At 34.1% G+C, this 20,103-nt stretch overlaps 3 protein-coding genes across 14 annotated transcripts in view; 2 read left to right on the forward strand and 1 right to left on the reverse strand.

Moving 5' to 3' along the window:
• The window catches only part of Nachra3 (nicotinic acetylcholine receptor alpha3 subunit), a 73,930-nt gene extending 62,507 nt beyond the window's left edge, over nt 1–11,423 (reverse strand). For all 10 annotated transcript variants that reach the window (XR_014439160.1, XR_014439161.1, XM_083101046.1 and 7 more), the window contains exon 1: nt 10,636–11,423. The gene's annotated coding sequence lies outside the window, so the exon portion shown is untranslated. The remainder of the gene's footprint in view (nt 1–10,635) is intronic.
• Nucleotides 2,274–7,013, forward strand: LOC145972438 (dynein regulatory complex protein 9). Its single transcript, XM_083101049.1, has 6 exons — nt 2,274–2,505; nt 2,602–2,700; nt 3,264–3,504; nt 4,562–4,768; nt 5,122–5,253; nt 6,394–7,013. Exons 1-6 carry the CDS (start codon nt 2,336–2,338, stop codon nt 6,592–6,594), a joined length of 1,050 nt encoding a protein of 349 aa, XP_082957175.1. The 5' UTR covers nt 2,274–2,335; the 3' UTR covers nt 6,595–7,013.
• A 1,969-nt stretch (nt 11,424–13,392) lies between the features above and the next one.
• Atac3 (Ada2a-containing complex component 3) lies at nt 13,393–17,851 on the forward strand. 3 transcript variants are annotated; one of them, XM_083101053.1, is made up of 8 exons: nt 13,393–13,551; nt 13,947–14,055; nt 14,165–14,323; nt 14,399–14,596; nt 14,672–15,026; nt 15,117–15,389; nt 15,479–15,762; nt 15,838–17,851. In XM_083101053.1, exons 2-8 carry the CDS (start codon nt 13,987–13,989, stop codon nt 16,087–16,089), a joined length of 1,590 nt encoding a protein of 529 aa, XP_082957179.1. In that variant the 5' UTR covers nt 13,393–13,551; nt 13,947–13,986; the 3' UTR covers nt 16,090–17,851. The 3 variants fall into 3 exon arrangements, with proteins under 3 accessions (XP_082957179.1, XP_082957181.1, XP_082957180.1); XM_083101055.1 differs by having other exon boundaries at nt 14,399–14,548; XM_083101054.1 differs by lacking the exon at nt 13,393–13,551 and having other exon boundaries at nt 13,611–14,055.
• The last annotated feature ends 2,252 nt before the right edge of the window (nt 17,852–20,103 follow it).

Below are 20,103 nucleotides of genomic sequence, written 5' to 3' on the forward strand. Positions count from 1 at the left end.
TAGGGTGTTCCATTTAAAAAAATTGAAGTGACCTTCACGTGACCTTCAAATGACTCTTCAAGGTCAAACCAATGATACCATCTTATGGCCCCCTTGAAACCAAACAACTTTTGTCTGAAATATTTTTCTCTCCCGGGCTTGGTTTTCGAGATATTCGACTGGTCGGATTAAAATGAAACACCCTGTATATTCGACAATTTATGATCTTTTCCATTTTATTTCTTACAGACTATATTTGTACTACTTATTTTGTACTATTTTATTATATTATAATTTATTATATTATTATATTATATATTATTTTTATATTTTATAATATTTTTATCTTATTATATATTATTTATATTATTTTTATAATATATTTTATTATAATAAAATAATAATCAAATGATTAGAGCATTATATAGTTGTTGAAAATAGAGATAATAGTAGGAAAATCGCATGAATTGTCTTTCGTTTTAACGAGAAATAATAAAACACGAATGAAAAAGATTTTATGATACTTAAGATCGATAGTTCTAGGCATTCTATGGCGTGTTGCAGCAGAACTATACGGTACATTTCCTCAGTTTCGTGTAAGCCAAGATGTACTTGGTTTCCTTCAAGTTCGCATTAGATGTCTACACCTTTAAAAGGCCAAAACTTCTTCGCGAGAGTTTCACCTCAAACTTTTCCGCAAATGCGAAAAGCAAAATCGCGTTTCGGAAAGCGTGTTTGAGAATAACGAGATACACATGTGAATGCGTTGAATCGCAACTTTCCAGATTTTTCGCGCGATTTTTTTCCATTTCATTTTTCGTTTAACAAAATTTTGAATGTGCGGCGGTTCAACGAAGTTAATTTGAAAAAGTTATATCTCAAAAGCGCCGACAGCTCGCTCAAGTCGGAAACCGTATTCGCGCTTTTTTTGACATCGCAAAAGAGATATTTCCTCGGCAAATGCTTCCTTTTCATTTGCGGTAAGCGCTGCTCTTTGCGTGAAGCCCTGCCCCCTTTTTTTCTCTCGCTTTAATGTCCATGGTCGCTGGGTTCGTTTCCACGGCAGCCCGCGGCGATGGATCAAACTGTTTAACTCGCTCGAAAGGTTTGCGAAGTCGTAGAGTTTGGTCGGTTCTTTTTTCGCAATACAGTCACATGTCGAGATCGATGTGATGTCTGCGCGTCCAGTGATGTGATGTGCCGTGCTAATTAACCCGCGGAAAAATGTCTGCTTATTTGTAATTTGTAACGCTCTGTCTGCGCATACATATACGGTAATGTACGTGCATTATCTATTTTCAATGTGTGTTGCACTATATGCATGCTTCGACTGCATGTATACAAGTGAATTATTAAATGCGTTTTCCTCTCTCTGTCTTGCTATCACAGAATTATATTATTTCAGAAATAAATAACAAACAATAATAAATAATATAAAATAAACAATATAAAATATAATAATAATTTTTAATTATTATTAAATTAAATCGAAACATAAAGTATTATATCATTAAAAAATATATATGTATATTAATTTAATTTACAATATTATAAAAAATAATTTTGGAAAGTTAAATCTTATTTAATATGCAATATTAATCGCATCTTTAATCATTCACTCTCTTTTTATCCTTTTCCCCCCTCACTTTTTATTTCTTTTAGATATTCTTACTCCAATTTTTACTCCATATTTACTTCGCTTTTATATGTTTGCGCCATTTAAATATGTATTTACGTCTCATATTTACATTTATTTCTTTTGATTTTGATACAAATTTTTATTTTATTCTTTTATATTCATATTTTTGATTAATTTATACGTTCATATCCTTTTATGATAAAGGTGTATTTCTTCTGCAGATGTTTCTCCGAAAGCATAATTTATATTTCGATTCTGCTGTTAATGTTGCTCAGAATTTACGGAAGTAATGGGAGAAAATAACATTGAAATCGCGGTACAATATATCTACAAACGAACGCATGATAAATTGGTTCATCAGATAGATGCAGACTGATATGATATATCTACCAGTCGGATACGTTTAATGTTAAATTTGCCTACTCTGGACACTAAACGTACATACCAATGTATACATTATACATGCGCCACGTGAAAACGTATAAACTTTATTCTACCGTGAGAAACAACTTTACAACGCGAAATATTTGATCTTGTTATTTTTATAGTTGTTGCTAAAACAATTTTAAAGTTATATATTCTCGTATTTTATAGTTTTATCTTCCACATGTGTGTACACAAGTCGGTCAACGTAAAATAATAGCGCAAGGTTTGCAGCAACCAACGAACAACAAATTTGGTTCGCTAAAATTAAAAAAAAAAAAGAAAAAAGGAAAAATGGAAGCGTCAATAGAAGCGAAAAATTCAGCAACATTCTCACCGGCGGAACGTGAGGCTGTTCTGGAGATCTTAGAGGAATGCGCGGATTCATTAATCATTTATCATAACACTCTGGGACAGCAACCGGTGATGAGAGGTGACGCCGTTAATTTTTACCCCAAAATTGAGTACGTCCAACGGATACGATGCAATAAAAAAACATCAATATCATGACAATAAAACACCAATATCATGTCCTTGCATATCTATACATCTACTTGCAGAATTTCGGAAACGTCAATTTTGCAGTCGCTTATCGGAAACGTCGCGGAGATGACAGATTCACGGAGGGAAGCTGTGCGTGAAAAGCTTCAACGAGACAGGTTGTTCATTTAGCCTGTCGACACCGTCTGAAAGTATAAAGCCGACAACTGGGCAGTAGCGAATAGATCACTCTCGAGCGGAAAACTTCGAAATGAGTTATATAATTAGTAAATTAATATACGTAGTAATTTCTGGAGAAATAAATATAAATAAATCCGGTTTTCTTTTTCATTTATATCATATCCAGTTTCATATAAAACTTGAATCGAATAAAGGTGATTACACTTGTCGTTTTATATTTTTTATCTCTTTTAGATATTATTACTCCAATTTTTACTCCATATTTACCTCGTTTTTACATGTTTGCTCCATTTAAATGTGTACTTACGTCTCATATTTACGTTTGTTTCTTTTGACTTTGATAAAAATTTTGATTACTTTATACTTCTCTGATAAAATTATATAAGATATGTACAGATATATTATCTCCAAAATATTACGCTATGTTTAAGAGAATTCAAGCTATTTTAATCTTTTATTGCTACGTAGATCTAATGTGTAAACTCAACTACAGTAATATTCATATATATCGGTCTCAAGAGATATCAATGTTACATTGCAGTTTGTATGTGAGCGATATAATACGAGACTTGAAGCAAGAAATTAGCGAACACGGGACTATCGAGGTACTAATCAAGGAAATCGAGAAAATCACATCGGAGGAGGAGCAGGAGAGTTTTTTATCGGAGGAGAACGGAAGAATGCAAATTATCCTAGCGGAGTTACAAAAAAAGATAGCTGATAAGAAAACGTCGAACGAGAAGGAGGAGGAAAATTTAACAAGGAAACTTACTTTAACACGGGTATAAATACAATACTTCATACGAGTCAAGGAAAGTTCATATACTATACTGGGTGTTAAAAAAGTCTGGACACAGTCGAATATCTCGATAAGGAAGAGTTTTACTAGAAAGTGTTTCAGACAAAAGTTGTATGGCTTCGAGGGAGACATAAGATGGTGCCATTAGTTTGACCTTGAAGAGTCACCTGAAAGTCACGTGAAGGTCACGTCCAACTTTTTAAATGGGACACCCTATATGCTTTTACATATTCTTATAGCTCATCATAGCGAGAGCTTTCCAAAACACTATAATTAAGTTAGTTTTCATTAAGTACTTTCCGAGTTATGAGGCTTGAAATAATTTCTTAATTTTACATAAACTGTAAAATATCTAGTAAAATATTCATTTTTCGATTACCTTACTTTAATACTTTTATGTACAAAATAATGAGAGGAATCAATTGGTAAAGAAAACACATAGTTATTTTGAAGAAAAAATATGTAATTTGCAATTAACAATTCCATATTTTTTCTTAAAAACAACTGTATGTTTTCTTTACACCAATTGATTCCTCTCATTATTTTGTACATAAAAGTATGAAAGTAAGATAATCGAAAAATGAATATTTTACAAGATATTTTACGGTTTATGTAAAATTAAGAAACGATTTCAAGCCTTATAACTCAAAAATTACTTGAGGGAAAAATATTTTATTATAGTGTTTTGGAAAGCCCTCGAGATAAGCTACAAGAATATGTAATAAAAAATAGAGGGTTCCATTTAAGAAATTGAAGGTGACCTTCATGTGACCTTTAAATAACTCTTCAAGGTCAAACCAATGATACCATGTTATGTCCCCCTCGAAGCCATACAACTTTTGTCTGAAACACTTTCTAGTAAAACTCTTCCTTATCGAGATATTCGACCGTGTCCAGACTTTTTTAACACCCAGTATATAAAACATATATACGTGTCGCGCGCGATACAATGACGATAAATCATCAAGTTTTACTATTTAACTGCTATTTGTTATGCGTATAAGGTCACGCTCAACAAAACTTGTTGGCAAAATGTTTAGGATGAGAAGGAGAGACTAAAACTAATTAAGGACGTAGAGATGAGATACGTCCGAGCTTGGGAGACGGCACGTCGCGAGCAGAACGTACTACGTTACAAATTAAAGATGGACGAACTGGAAAGGACTTTGAATAATTGTTACGTACGCGAGAAAAACGAAAATTGCGTAAACAGCGAATTAACGCGTTATCTGACATGGCGTATCGCGGTGAGTGCAAATCTTTTTTTCTACAATTTTTTTCCTCGTAAAATATATAGCAGAAAAGTTTTAGATAGATTGTATACTGAAATATTTAAGTCTTAAAAGAGTCCGTCGTTAAAATTAAGGCAGACGTTTAAGCGATAAATTTCAGTAAATTCTTTAGCGAAAAAGCTGAAAATGTTGCGGAAAAAGATTTTTCTTGAAATTCGAACGTTTTACGATTTCTTTTAATATGTTCGAATTCATTCAGTGTTTTTGCTGAACGTTAAGTAATTTACTCGAAATAAGTTTCATCGAGAAAATTTAAAACGTAGCACCCTTACGTAGGTAACAAAAATATTTACTTTGAATTTATACAGTTCATCGAGAATCGAATCGAGCAATGGCGAGAGAGATATGATCGGGAGAAGAAGATCTATGAGAGAGAGATCCTCAAAGTACGCAATGAGATAGAAGACGCTCGGAAATACTTGGAGCAACTTACAACGGAGGTAATTATTAGAAAACTATGCTACGGTATGAGAAATATTTTCATTTCATTCTCAGGCGTCAGAAACGGCGCAGAAAAGTAATTCAATTTCGTCGCTCTCGTTATTTCGACCTCTGTTAAACCTTATATCGCCTCTGTTAAACCTTAATTGCCGGATAAGGAGGATTTTCCGACCAGGCAACAAACAACACAATCACGGTCTTATTTTGTATTCTCTGTATGACTGTCTAATTTACTGCATCACGTTTCGCTGTAAGCCTATAGGCAATCGAGCTCGGGTAACTTGGTTCGGCCGAGTTTAAAGGGTGCGCCAAAGTTTTGCCGGGTGATCGATAATTCGCGGCAGGTTGAGATACAGAAATGTCTCGATGATCATTATTAATAGCTGGTATCCTCAAATCCTAAGCCCCGGAGAGCCTTTCATACACGATACATTTCGAGTTGGTATACATTTAAGCTAGGATTTACCCGTTGTATGTGACCAAAAGTCTATGCATTAATTATCAAACCTTCGGACTTTTTTACATAGAGTATAGGAAACGAAATTTGTTTTTGTAATATGTAACCTAATCGAGAAGAGAAGAAAATTCAATTATGAAAAGATTTCACATTTTCAACTTGCTTTCAAAAAAAGAAATTATATTTTAATACAAATCTTTTATAATTTCTAATAATATATTAGTAAATTAATAATACTTGTAATAAATTGGCAAGAATTTTTATTGAATTATAGATTTTATATGTCTCAAATATTATCTATTAATAAAATATTAAGAAGTATTATTTATAAATGGTAATTAATACATTGTTTTAAATGTATTATATTCTATTATAATGCATTTAAAATGTAAAACAATATATTAATTGCCGTTTATAAATAATACTTGTTAATATTTTGGTCAATAGTTAATATTTGTGACATATGAGGATACTTAACAATATGAGGAAGATAAATTTTATACAACATGTATATGTATATATATTGTACAACATTCATCTTTCTCATATTGTCTTCGAAGGTTTGCGACCATCATATAAGAGAAAGGCTCCATATATTCTATGCTTGTTTTTCCGAAGGACACAAGGAGTTTTTCATAAGATGTATCAATAAACTCGTATTGAAACACAGTATTTGTTACAGTATTGCAGCAATCAGAAATTCATCGACACATATCTCGCGGAGCAGGAGGCACTCCAAAGGCAAAAGGAACACGAGGATCACGTGCAACGTTGCACAATCAGGATCCAAGCTTGGTGGCGGGGCGTCATGGTGCGCCGGAAGTTGGGGCCGTATCGACCCGAGGAGAAAAAGAAGAAGCGGCCTGTTAAGACGAAGAAATAACTTTCCTCCCGACCGAGTTACTCTTGTGTACCGCATCGGTTTTAATTTGTTCAATCTGAGCGGGTGGATTAATTTATATTTGCCAACGACTTAAGCGATATTTGCAACGATTTATCCGAGGTTACGAATGATTAATCGAACATACCATGATAATTTGAAGTCTCGAAATTTTAAGATGGATAATTTTTCAGTGTCGAACAAGCGCATGTGAAGATTATTTTCATTTATTCGTCAAATTTTCACCGGATGGGAAAGGGCGGTTTCTTGTAAGTTATTTTCGCTTGTAGAAAAAAAAAATATTGATTCTACTGATCGAAACTAGAATATAGCAATAAAGCAATATATTTTTAGCTTATTCTTCCGATACGTATATTGCTATACGATCTTCGCGAAATCGATGTAAGTACATACAAACAAACGTATTGCCGCCGTCTACTGCATAGTTATTGGAAAGCACGAAATTCAACGTCTGTATCGGACATTAAAAAAAAATAAAATCACTAAAAAAAAGAGAGAGAGAGAGAGAGAAAAATCGAGACGAAATATCGAGGCGGCACGATATCGACGCCGCTTACGATTGTGAAGCGCAAATTCCGCGAGTCGTCGAATGCCAATTCGGTTTCGTGCCCTCTTCTCGTGACGTAACACACACACACACACATGTACCACACCGCACGGGTCAAGTATTGTTCACGCAAGAATCTCATTTCCCGTGCAGCACTTCCTGGATCCCGCAGCGCGTTTCTGAAACGCCGCATGAAACGCGCGGCGTAATAATCGACTACTTATACACCGCACGAACGCGAACGCCCGGCATGCACGCGTATAGTTGACACGATGCTTTTTTTTTACTAACATGTTTGTTCAAAGACGTGCTAAAAATCAACAGTTAGGGAGAGAAAAAACTATTCCGAATATATATATATATATATATATTTCTTTTTTTTAGATTAATATATACTGATATTATATCGTATTCGTGTTCGTATCATTTAAGATTGTCCGAGATCTGTCTACTTGTGTTAAAAATGTGATTGTAATCTCTAACGTTTTTATAAGATTGGCGATTAATAAAGCATAGTACTAGCCGTTGGTAAAGTTTGAATATTTTAATTGGAGTAGCGTGTTGTAGTTGGCGACAAAAAGTAAAACTGAAGTTTAGCTATAAAATCTAAAATGCATGATACCTTTTCACTAATGCATATTATATTAATCACAAGTAAAATAAAACATCGTGTAAACAACGCTTAAAAATGTGCCATTGCATCGCGATGCATTCATTGCAGTGCGTACTATTGTCATAATAGCGTTGAATTCTACGTAATCATAATTTTGGTTATTTTTCTTTTTTATTCCCGTTAGTAAATTTTAATTAATTGTGTGTGTGTGTTATTTTTCGTTTTTATTATACTCTCGTTAGTAGATTTTAATTAATCGTAGTAAATTCATCGCACAATACTCGCCATCGATAATTAAAAAACAGACATATGCAGATTTTGAAATTGATCATTTAAGGTGCAAGAATCTAATCAAAACATGCCCTACAGATTGAAGAATCTTTATTCTCGAAGAAACTTTATTCTCGACGAAAAACGTGACGATATTGAAACACATTTTCATAAATAGGAAGTAAAATTATCATTTCATATCAAGTCAACAAAGTCATCTTCCTCTTGAAACAATCTTTTAGCGAGGATTAAGAATCGTCGGTTCCAACGTCTTAAATAAAACATAACACAAAAGTCGATCGATCTTCGCCCTTTGCCATAGTTTTGCACCATATACGCGGGCAGCTTTATTTTATTTTTTATGGCACGATTTACTCTCTCAGGAAAGTGTCTCTCTCTCTCTCTCTCTCTCGCGAGGGGAGAAAGACAGAGGGAAATTTTAATCCGGAAAGTTTCTGAAAATTTAAGGCAACAGGGTGTATGAGGCGAAAGCGGTTCGCGATCGTTGTTTCCCTCGTCGCGGGAAAAGCTCGGCATCGTGCGACACCGTCGTGCATTTTCCCTCGTGAGAAATTCACGAGGCCACCAACCTACACACACACACACACACACACACACACACACCACACACACACACATACACGTCCCAAGTACTCCCGTAAAACGAAAACATGCAAGCTCGCTAGTCGCGATCGTGCGGCCAGCCACCTTCTTAGATTACGATATAAGGAATGGTTAACGCGATGTGGCGGTGCACGCACGTGATAGCGCACCCCGTTATATGTGTGTATATATGTATGCATGTTTGTATGTGCAACTGCCTCTCGCTGACCCAGCTTTCGCATACATCGATAAGATGCGCTGAAAATGAGGCTGCTCGTGAATCCCGAGACCCTTGCGAGAAATTCTAGAGACTGCACTATATATGCTCCGCGTGCCCCCGAATTTCCGCATATCGGAAAATTATATATCTCGAGTTATCTCATTATGTTAGCCTCGCGCGTAATATATAATATTTGCCTCAAATTGGCGGATATACATGTATATCCGGATGCGCGATTTGAAAACGTAAATTCGCCGAATTCAATTTTCAGTATCACACGCAAGAGGGTTAATTTTGTGTATTTATAACAATCTGAATTTACTGAAATATTAGTGACAGCTTCAGTTCAAATTTATACGGAAAAAGTGGAATGGGAAAAATTGAAAAATTTTAATGTGGTATATACACAGTAAAAAATTGTGCGTCCATATGTTAAAATTTTCTTGTATTACCACGTTTTGATTAGTATTTCAATGTAAAATTAACATACAACCTATATGTTATTATTTTTATAACGTTTCCATGTGTTACATTTATGTCACTTTCAACACTTTACATATGTCTCTTAGAAATGGAATATTATTTTGAGTATTTTTAACATAATCATTTTAAACAATCAACATGTCTCAAAGTCGGTTTAACATTCTAAGAAAAATTAAAGTGAATCTTCAAATAATCTTGAACTTTGACATACAAAAATAATCAAATTTACTAAAATCAAATGTTTCTATTACAAATAATTTAAATTAAAATAATTACTATTATATATTAATGTCCTCAACATTTCTTACGAGTTATTGTAACTATTTTTTCATGTAATTTTTAATTAATTTGTATGTTATTTTTACATTACACTTAAAGTCACAATAACAAAAATAAATGTAAAGTATTGTGTCAATTTCTTAACATTTTTAGTTTGTCGATAAGTAACATACGACGAATGAGTTATTTTAACTTAAAATTTAGATTTTATTTTTTACTGCGTATATGTACAGAACACTGTATCATTATAAAGCGATAAAACTACAAAAATATTATTGAATTTCAAATATTCTCTAAATCAGATATTATTCAGATATTCAGGTAATCCCCTCGAATGTGTGAGACTGCGCTTAACAGTGATTGGCAGAACACGCCAAGTGAATCGGACTTTGATAATCAGGCGGAAATATTGGGTTCTGGATGTATTCGCTTGATTAGAGCATATCGACACATTGCATCGAGTAAATATACGAGATATCGGCTTAAGGTGAGACATTAACGGAACTTTGCTGTTAAATCGAAAGCTAAATCGAATTATTTATCTTTACAATTTTGCATATTTTTATCAAAAATTTTTAATGAATGTTTAAATTATTTTTCTTTCTCTCACATCTATATATTATATATATTAATCTTTAAATATTTAAAATATATGAAGCATGTTAAACATTTCTAAATGTTTATTGATAAGAAATTATATTGAAGGTGAGAGAAAGATATTAATAAATAAAAATAAGAAATATATTAAACAATTGTTTTATTTAAATCAAAAACTTAATTTTTTTATGACTCAGATTAATAATTTAAAATTGTATATACGTGAACATTAACATCCCATAATTCAATAAAAATTTGATTAATCGATTAATTAAAATCTACCGATTTTAAAGACAGTTGCCGATGTCTCATTTAAAAAATTTGCCATTTTCTAATTATTTAATTCCGGCTATCTTTCTCCTATCGAATCGTTATATCGATACAACTAATTTGAGTAGTAAATTTACTTACCCGATGAATTTCCTACTTCCCATATGTATTTAGTTAGCCTGGACATCTCCGGCCGCTCCTTTAAGATGACGTTCCATCGAACTACGCACTCACTCGCGTAAATTGCACAGGAAAATCAATTACACATCTAATTACCCCGATATGACAGTAATTGACCATCTCGTTAACGCACGCGACGCACTTATAACTTGTAAATAACGTGAAACACGAATGAGGGGGGAGGGAGAAGGAGTTATCTCGCCCGATATTTTGCAACTTCGACTTAGGTTACATGCGCAATAACGTTTGAAAATTTTGAATTATGCGGCAACTTCACACAACAAATACTTCACGACGCGAGATATAACGACCGAATCCGATCTATGCCAAGATCAGAAAACAGTTAATTGTTATGACGTATTTTAATACGAATTTGTATCACACACTCTTTAATATGTTCAACTGCGCGTTTGACATTTCTTGAGCACTCGACAAGCTCGAAAAATGTTCACGCCGACGACATCTTGACGAATGTCGTCGATTTGAATGATGTATGTGTGTCCGTCTACAACGAATATCGAAGGACGCCATTAATTTCGATCGCTCTTGATAATTAATAAACGTTGAGAGAACTCGCAACAATCGTATTTCGTTTGATTCGACACTCCCGGCACTTGTATTCGTGGATTAAATATACTTCGGAAAGGAAAATTCGCGGATGGATCGCGACGCGCCTCCTTTACGCCGGTGACTGACCGTGACTGACATTGAATACTGACGCGATACGTCATGCGTCTTGAAGTGCACGCAGATCATAAACAGAGCGACAACATGAAACAAAAACATACGAAAATTAAATCATGGAATAAAGAAATAAACCATGACGTATATACGTATATACATATATAGTATAGCATAGATATAATATATAGATTGCGCATTCCATAGACTGCATACAATTTAAAATGATAAAGAAAACCAATTACACCTTTTACCGATTACACGCACACTCTCTCTCTCTCTCTCGCTCTTTTTTTCCTTTTTTTCATCTTAAGAAATATACGATAAATATACACAAGGAAAGATATACCGCACAAATAAATTTTTTAATTTTATTTTTTAATGGTTTTTAAAAACTTTCCCTTAAGAAAACTTACCAGAAAACTTACTGGATTTGTTTATATAAGTAATTAAAGATAAAGACCGCTTTAGATGATTTGTAATTCACGATATAAAATATAAGATGGAAATTTATATATCATCATTTTATTCGTCGCGTATTTTAATATGCTATATATGTGTATATATGTATATTAGTATGTATATATGTCTATCCTTTTTTTACATATTTTGTATATACATGTGGGGATGTGTTTTAGTCTTCAAATATTTTTTTTGTATTACACAGGACAAATGCCTTTATTTTCTGCTTAAATATTTTTTTAGCCGGATTATGTTTAGATATTCATATACATACATATGATAAATTTATACATAAAAATTCACACATATATAATAGATATATTATGACAAAAAGAATTGGTAATGTTATCATCAAATAAAAGATGAAAAACGATACACACGTTATATTATATTTTATTAACTTTATATTTCACCTTAATATGACAGCAGTCACCCACGCAAATTATTCATTGTAAAATTACCGATTTGTTTCAAAACTAACAATCATGATGTGTAAATACATTAAATATCTACATTAAATATGAAAAAATAACTTTTAAAAACTTTAGTTATTGCAAAAATTTTAGTTATATTATCAGATGTATATCCTTTTCGATTATTTGTCTCGTTTAGAGAAATCGTTCAGGAAGGAGATAAGGTATTTTTATTATTTCGTCGAATCTCTTTCGCGTTCGAATATGCGAGCTAATGTCGTCGAAATAATTGAATTAACGCGTGGTACCGCGATAATGTCAATTACGGTAATGAGCCGCAGCCGCACACAATCGATATCTATCTGCATACATTCGTCTACATATGTACGACTTACATACACCACGAATGTTCGCGACGAATACATTCTCTAGCTCTTCTAGTTGCATCGTTTCTCATCTCATCGTTCTCATCGTCCGACTTATGTTTGTATTGTATAAAGATTCATTATTGTTGCACCTTGCTACTCCGTTATCTTCACGATTCTGGGTCAGTTGCGAGACAGGAAAAGGCTAAATTGAAGATCGACTCATGACGGATGAAGGCAAAGAAAATAAGAAAAAGAAGAGCGAGCGAGCGAGCGAGCGAGCGAGAGAGAGAGAGAGAGAGAGAGAGAGAGAAAGGGAGATAGAAAAGAGATCACTAACATGCTGCCAAATATTTTATCTCGATATGACTGCACTATTCAAGGATGATCATTCTCTTTTCATGATCCTTCTCGATCCAACAATTATAAAATAATATGTCCTATCTAGATCTACCTTTTATGACAAAGTATAAATAGTATAAGCGTCTGAAAAATTCGTTCAAAAAAAAAATGAATCAGACAAGGAAGGAATTCTCGTTTCTATCGCTCCATCTCACTAACGTTGCCTTCATGCCTTCAATAAGAGCGCGCAGTCTACTTAATATTCAAGTCTATGATTTTTCCTAGTTCCCTGTAAAATGTAAGATGGACACTTTCTGATTGGACTGTACCGAGAAAAAACTATACCCGACGTGTCGCTATCTCTCTCGCATTTGGAACGCTAGAGAACTTATATATATATATATATATATAATTCATGGCAATGTATTCGTCGTTGTACACATCGGAAACGTTTTTACCACCCGAGCCGGACGATGCCAGGAATGGCGCCAATGCGCCGCCATTTTCGCGAAACTTTATCGTGGTAAAGACCGAGGAAGAATTCGCGCGGACGTCGAGCCCCCCGAGGATCGTCAGAAAAATCGCGAAAAGGGACGAGAAATAATGCGCCGGCCGTAAGTACGATCCCCGTTCGATCCCGCGCGATCGGCTAGTTTTTTTTGAGCACGAGACGCAGGGCCTATGGCATGGAACTTCCGTTCGATGAAACAGGAACAGGAAGTTCCTCGCGACCCCGAGACGGCGAAATAAAAACATCCTGTTGCGATGCGAAGATTCCGCGAGATAAACACTCCACGCGCACGCGACACGCGACGTGGCGCGAATCTGACACGCGGATCCTTACGTGTTTCTCGTCGAGCGAGCTCGTTATTTTTATGGCCCACTTTCGGATTCCGGTGACCCAAGGTCGAATGGCAGCTACTAACGCCCGAAAAATGAGTCATTCTTACAGCTGCCTTCGATCGTCCCGAAGAATTCATCGTTACCATCATGGATAATTTAATTTCAGAGCCCATTTGCACGAAGGGGATTGAGCTTGACGCGCAAGGATGCAATCTATGCAAGAGAGCATATGTGCTAACGATATCGAGAGTCTAGATGCGGATACTGTTATACCAGTAAGTGTCTCTCCCCGACTTTTGTTAAAAGTGTATAAAACGTGCGCTACTCTAATAATTTTATAAAGTTACATCTGATAATCTGCAATTGTCTTAAATCTGCAATTAGGTTGAACTATTCGATTGCAATGTCTCATCTCATTCGAGAACCCAAGATGCCTCGACGATGGTGGAACTTGGGAAACAGCTCCTACATAACGCAAAAAATGGAGACACTGAGACTGTTCGTGAGCTCATGTGTAGAGGCGCACCGTTTACTACAGATTGGGTACATGCAACGTTTAAATAGTGTTTGTATATTTAACTTGTAAACATGAACATGACGTATATCCTTGTCTTTTAGCTTGGTACCAGTGCGCTTCACTTAGCTGCACAGAACAATCATTTAGAGACTGCTGAAGTTTTACTTAGAGCAGGAATATCGAGGGATGCTAGGACAAAGGTTGATAGAACTCCACTACACATGGCAGCATATGAGGGCCATCATCAGATGGTACAATTGTTGCTTAATTATGGAGCGGATGTTGATAGTAGAGACATGGTACAATAACAAAGTGTAGATTACAGATTTGTAATGATTTTTTTACTATAATTACAATACAAATATTTTTTACAGCTGAAAATGACCCCACTACATTGGGCGGTAGAACACGAGCATGTAGATGTGATGCACATTTTATTAGATCATGGAGCTGATACGAATGCAACTAGTAAATTTCACAAAACTCCAATTAGTCTTGCGTTAGAGCATGATAGGTTAGACTTAGTGGATATATTGCAACAACAAAGGGAAATAATAGGTATCCCAACTCATCAACAGAATCAAGCTAATTCTGCGGAATTAGAAGTAGCTACGCATAATTTAGTACAATTAGAGGCTGAAAGCAATAGCAGAAGTTCGATAATGCAGGAAGAGGAACAGTACAAGTTTGGAAGCATAAAGCAGCAACGTAAACGTAAACATTCTCAAGGTAAATGCTCTAATATATTAATATAATTTTTTTCATCTACTTTTCTAATTTTGATTTGTATTTTATTATGTATCTACTTGTAATTTTTAGCGCAAATTGAAAAAAAGCAAAAAATGGTTTTTCATCAAATCTCTATATCACCAAACAACACGGATGGTGAAGATAAAGAAACTGAAGATGTTGAATTGATTGATACAAATACTATTACGAATAATAAAAAACATAAAGATATTATGTCGATAGGAAATATTGGTAAACAGTTTAGGTTATTAGAAGCACATGGAATCACAATGATACCTATGGACGATGAATCATCTATTGTAGAAAATGCAATGGAAAGTGGAAGAACAGTAGTTTTGACAGGTTTGTCTTTCTTTTTGTAGATATGTTAGAAACTTATTGTGTATTTTTTTATTTTAACTATTTTTCATGTTAATAATATGTGATTACAGAAGCTGGAAAACTTGCTTTAAATTTAACAAAAGGTTCGCCGATTAAGCGCCTTCAAGTTTCTTCGCGGAAAGGAGCAGCGAGAAAAGTTATAGCAATTAGAACGGACCAAATTCAATCCAAAATCTTAAGTCCAAATTCTAATACATCTGCTCTTACACGGGGTCCAAATATTTTGAAAAGAAATGCTGTAGATAACAAAGCGGCAAAGTTATTTGTTACAACAATCTCTAATACTACAACACCTACTGTTAGTGAAATCAAGAACTCACTTTCATTGAAGGAGGTAAAATTATTTATTTTAAATATTAAGTAATAACACACAGGCAAGTTTGTACATGAAAATATTTTTACATTGCAGAAAATTGCGAGTTTTCCAACTAAAGTCACAGAATCAACAGTTTTACAATTGAATGATGAGGTAGAAGAAGTAATTGAAGAGGATGCGGGAAATAATGAGCCAATAACAGATGTAGCGATATTAAGCAAACAATTAGCAGAAGCGCGAAGACAAGCCGCTGAATATCGTAAACAATTGCAAGAGAAAGAGAAAGAAGCGGAAATATATAAGCAACAACTTAAGAACATCACAGCGCAAATAACATCTAAGTGATTTTGTACAGGTATAGATTTCATATTCAATTTCATGGTTCACAAATCAGATTTATTTCTTTATACCAAAAAAATTTTGAAAGTTTGTTATTTATAGTAAATTTTATCACGTTGTAGTCCAGAAATAATACAAATCCTTTTTTTTTTATATATTTTGCTTCCATAAATACAAAATAACAGTCTGCCATTTTCATTACTAACACAATCTTATAATAAATAGCTATAGGAAATCGAGAATTTTTCACGCGTTTAAAAAATGTTAATATTCATTTTATTTTTTAGTAAGCATGAATTATTTTTGTTAAGTGAACATGAGATGTAAAAATTAAATAATTTTTGGTTGAGTCTCTTTCCAAATTTTTTGGAGATACATTTACACAGTTTGATATATAAATACATAACAATATATATCTATATAAATTATTTTGCTTTCCACATAATATATCCAGTTTATTCTCTTCAGTATCAGTTCCATAGGTAGATTATATTGTATTAAATTGCATAAAAATTCTAAATTAAAAAGCAAATGGCTAAATACTAAATGATAATCCTGTTATCAATTTAAAATTTCTAAAATGTTTCTTTAATCTTCTTTAAATTTATCAGCCAAATTTATCAATTTTATCTATTATATTAACTATTTGAATCATTTATTTAAAAAAAGAAATATCTCTTCTCTTTTCCTTAAATTTATGATTCAACCTAATACATATCCTAAACTCATCTGTATAAAATACGGATCTTCTTTCCTCTTTGTAACAAATGCATATATACATTTTTATATAAAAAGAAAGAGAAACAATTCGATGATTATTATTTCCTCTTAATTATTCATGATTTATTACTGGAATTGTATAATGTTGAGACACAAGCTTTATTTAAATGAGCACATTATGTTGATTGCTGTCTAATATTCATCCTATATAGGCATTTATTTTTATGTGCAGTATCAGTTATTAAGTGATAAAGGATACGCGTAACTCAACACAAAAATTAGTGCCGTTAATAGTATATAAACTATTGTCTATTTTATACATATTGTACTTTTATAAATACACAAATTAACTTTTATGAATATTGTTACGAATTAATCATCATATATAAACATTGAGATGATAAAATGTTTTCAAAGTTATTGAATATGAAGTCTATGTAAGTTTTTCTGAAGTTATAATTAACATTATTAAAATTATGTACATTGTTGAGACATCATGAAATTCCGTGTGCTTTTAGAATAATGTGGAAAGCAAATCAATTTGGCATATAATCCCGAGCATATAACATATTTTAAAATTATTTTACATCGATTTACACGGTACATTATTTCATCTTTTTTAATATGAAATGCTTGCATTCCAAATGTTTTCTTAACAGCTGATTAGTTAAAGTTTTCAATAATAAATTAATAGCTGTTATGAAGAAATGAATAAAAATAAAAATGTTTAATATTGATACTAGTTTTAGTGTCGATGTTAAAATTTTTAGATACTAGAGTATTCGACCAATATCATTTAATTTAAAGATATCTCGAACGAAATGCGAAACAATGAGATAATGTACAGCAGAGAATGTACAGGAAAATAGTTAACCTCAGGTACAAAAAAAACCGCGTTGTATAAAGCGCTATGGAGAAAGTTGTGGAATGCAACGGTCTATATCTAGGATATAATTCTTTTTTTTAAAATAAGATTTTTCTATAGCACACAATGTACATTGTAAATATAACTTTATATATAAAAACTAATAAAAGTTGTTAATTATGAGCTGAAAAGATTTCATTCAGGAATAAAGACTGTTTTCTATGTAACAAAGGTATTTCATATCAGTATCATATCGATTATGGAGTGTTGATGTTAATGATTTAAAAAAAAAACCTAGTACAAATAATGCATATAAATTATACATAAAGGTTGAAGAACATATATGTATACCACTTGTTGAATATTTCTATATTTCCCGCGAATTAAATATTTCGCGGCATCGTATCTGATGAATTTTGCATTTAAAAAAAAAACGATTTAAATAATTGTTTTTCGACTTTCGCTTGATTTCTCAATCAAGAATAGATTTTACGCTACATATTAATAGTTCAATAGATATTTTATCCTAATGTTGTATCTGTATAGCTTTTTTCTTTTATAGATTTCCAGTCTCTTATCTATTTACATGTTCCAATATAGAGACTGGCAATTTTAATTGAAAAAGAATTTTATATATATATTTGTTTATTCATGTATGATGTATTACTTGTCAAAACGGAATACTGTTTATATGTAAATGCGCGATATTTTCATAATATCGATTACGGCAATAGATTTGTCATCCGTATCTTAATATGCGACACTTTTCCTTTCTCAGCCTCTCTCTCTTTTAAAAGGACTAGTTTCGCTCTACATATATAAAATACTGGAGATGGACGAGATCCCGATGTCATATTTACGCGAAAATGACACATCGACTCCTGCTGAACTATTGGCACACGACTAATTTTTATTCAACGATTACGAATACGTCAAGTTCCATTTGACCGAAACTGATTTTAATCCGACACGTTGCGAGCGTATTTTCGGCGATCGTTCCCTCGTCTCGACTTGGCGATCGATCGAATCGTCGCGCCCATGGGCGTTCTCGGATAATTCTCAGGGGTGGGCTACGCGCGCCAATCGATAAATAACTTAATCCGTTGACACACCTAGACATTCCCGCACGTAGTTCCTTGTGGAAGCTGAATCTCACCGAGAAGAAAAAGGATCGCGAATTTTTTATTGTACTTTCGCGACGTCGCGCCCACGAATTCAATTCCCTTTCAAGCCCGTTCGATTTCCGCGAGACGGATACTCGGACGCCTCCTCTCGACGCCGATCGATCGCAAAACTCGACCCATTGGCAACGCCACTGCACGTTCTCGCTTCAAAATAGTGTCCCTTTAAGCGGCGCATATCCCGTCCTCGAAATTGAACGTTCGTTCACGTATATGCATGAGAGGGCTCTTTTTATTAGGATTTCAAAATCGATGTAATTTCGCCGAGAACGATTTCCCCGACACTACAAAGACGCAGAGAAATATACCCTATGCTGATTCTGGTCTAGAAATATACTAAAGGAGTCTTTCAGTAAGAAATAAATTCAAACAATCGATTTTGTCACAAATTGAAAAATTTTCAGAATTTCAAAAATGTTCTCTATTCAAAAGCCTATCATTGAACCTATCTGTATTTTCTCGTTGGAAAGCTCTTTAAGTAGGATTATTCTGCCAGTAGGAAGCATGAGAACTTGTTTCATACATCGTAAAATTTTTAATATTTTTTTTTTCAAAACAGGAACAGAGAATGTTGAAACATTGTTTACAATATAACGTAGCAAAATATCAAACATAAAATCCACGGATTATGCGGTGCTCCTGTTTGTAGCCTATTTATGTTCTCGGGGCATATCTTTGAAAGTCGATGCCATACAGGCATCACGTGTAGCGCAAACACGAGTGACAGCCGATGGAGAACAAATATATCGCGCGAGCGATTGTGCGTTATGTTTAGCGGAGCAGACTTGCAGAAGTCACGATCATTCGAGGAGTTAAATTTGAAAGAAGCGTGCGCTCGAGAGCGATCAAGCCTCCTCCCGCGTCCTTCCCCTTTTTTGTCGGCAGGAATGTTGGCGAGTTGAACCTCGAGCGCGCCTCGCGATCGATCCTAAATACATTTTCTATTCGCGTTTCAATGATTATCGTTTTCGATTCATATAGAAAGGCGTTCGTAAGAGAGATTCCGAGTGTCTCGATTGTTCAAGGGTCAACTTGACAAGCGCGACTCCATCACGCGCGATGCGCAAGGGCACCTGGCGATGTTAATGTCGCCCTGTGTCATGGTGCTCATGCTCTTGACGCGACAATCGCAAACTGCGCAGATACGTCATCGAGCGAGAACGTCGTTCGGCGAAGCGAACCCGAGAGCCTGACACGTTTGAGCTGATTTTAGTGGAGAATTTTCGCGCTCTGTCCGAATGATTCTCGCTCTCG

This window comes from Camponotus vicinus, unplaced genomic scaffold (assembly GCF_025532165.1).
Source record: "Camponotus vicinus isolate PSW18456_S1 unplaced genomic scaffold, iyCamVici1.0 SCAF_5, whole genome shotgun sequence".
NCBI classification, from domain to species: Eukaryota; Metazoa; Arthropoda; class Insecta; order Hymenoptera; family Formicidae; genus Camponotus; species Camponotus vicinus.

Coding starts and splice junctions, on each gene's coding strand:
- Atac3 (XM_083101053.1), top strand. CDS start 13,987: ATGCAATCTATGCAAGAGAGCATATGTGCTAACGATATCGAGAGTCTA. Junction 14,056..14,164: donor ATGCGGATACTGTTATACCA/GTAAGTGTCTCT, acceptor ATCTGCAATTAG/GTTGAACTATTCGATTGCAA. Junction 15,027..15,116: donor TAAACGTAAACATTCTCAAG/GTAAATGCTCTA, acceptor TGTAATTTTTAG/CGCAAATTGAAAAAAAGCAA.
- LOC145972438 (XM_083101049.1), top strand. CDS start 2,336: ATGGAAGCGTCAATAGAAGCGAAAAATTCAGCAACATTCTCACCGGCG. Junction 2,701..3,263: donor GAAAAGCTTCAACGAGACAG/GTTGTTCATTTA, acceptor GTTACATTGCAG/TTTGTATGTGAGCGATATAA. Junction 5,254..6,393: donor TGGAGCAACTTACAACGGAG/GTAATTATTAGA, acceptor TATTTGTTACAG/TATTGCAGCAATCAGAAATT.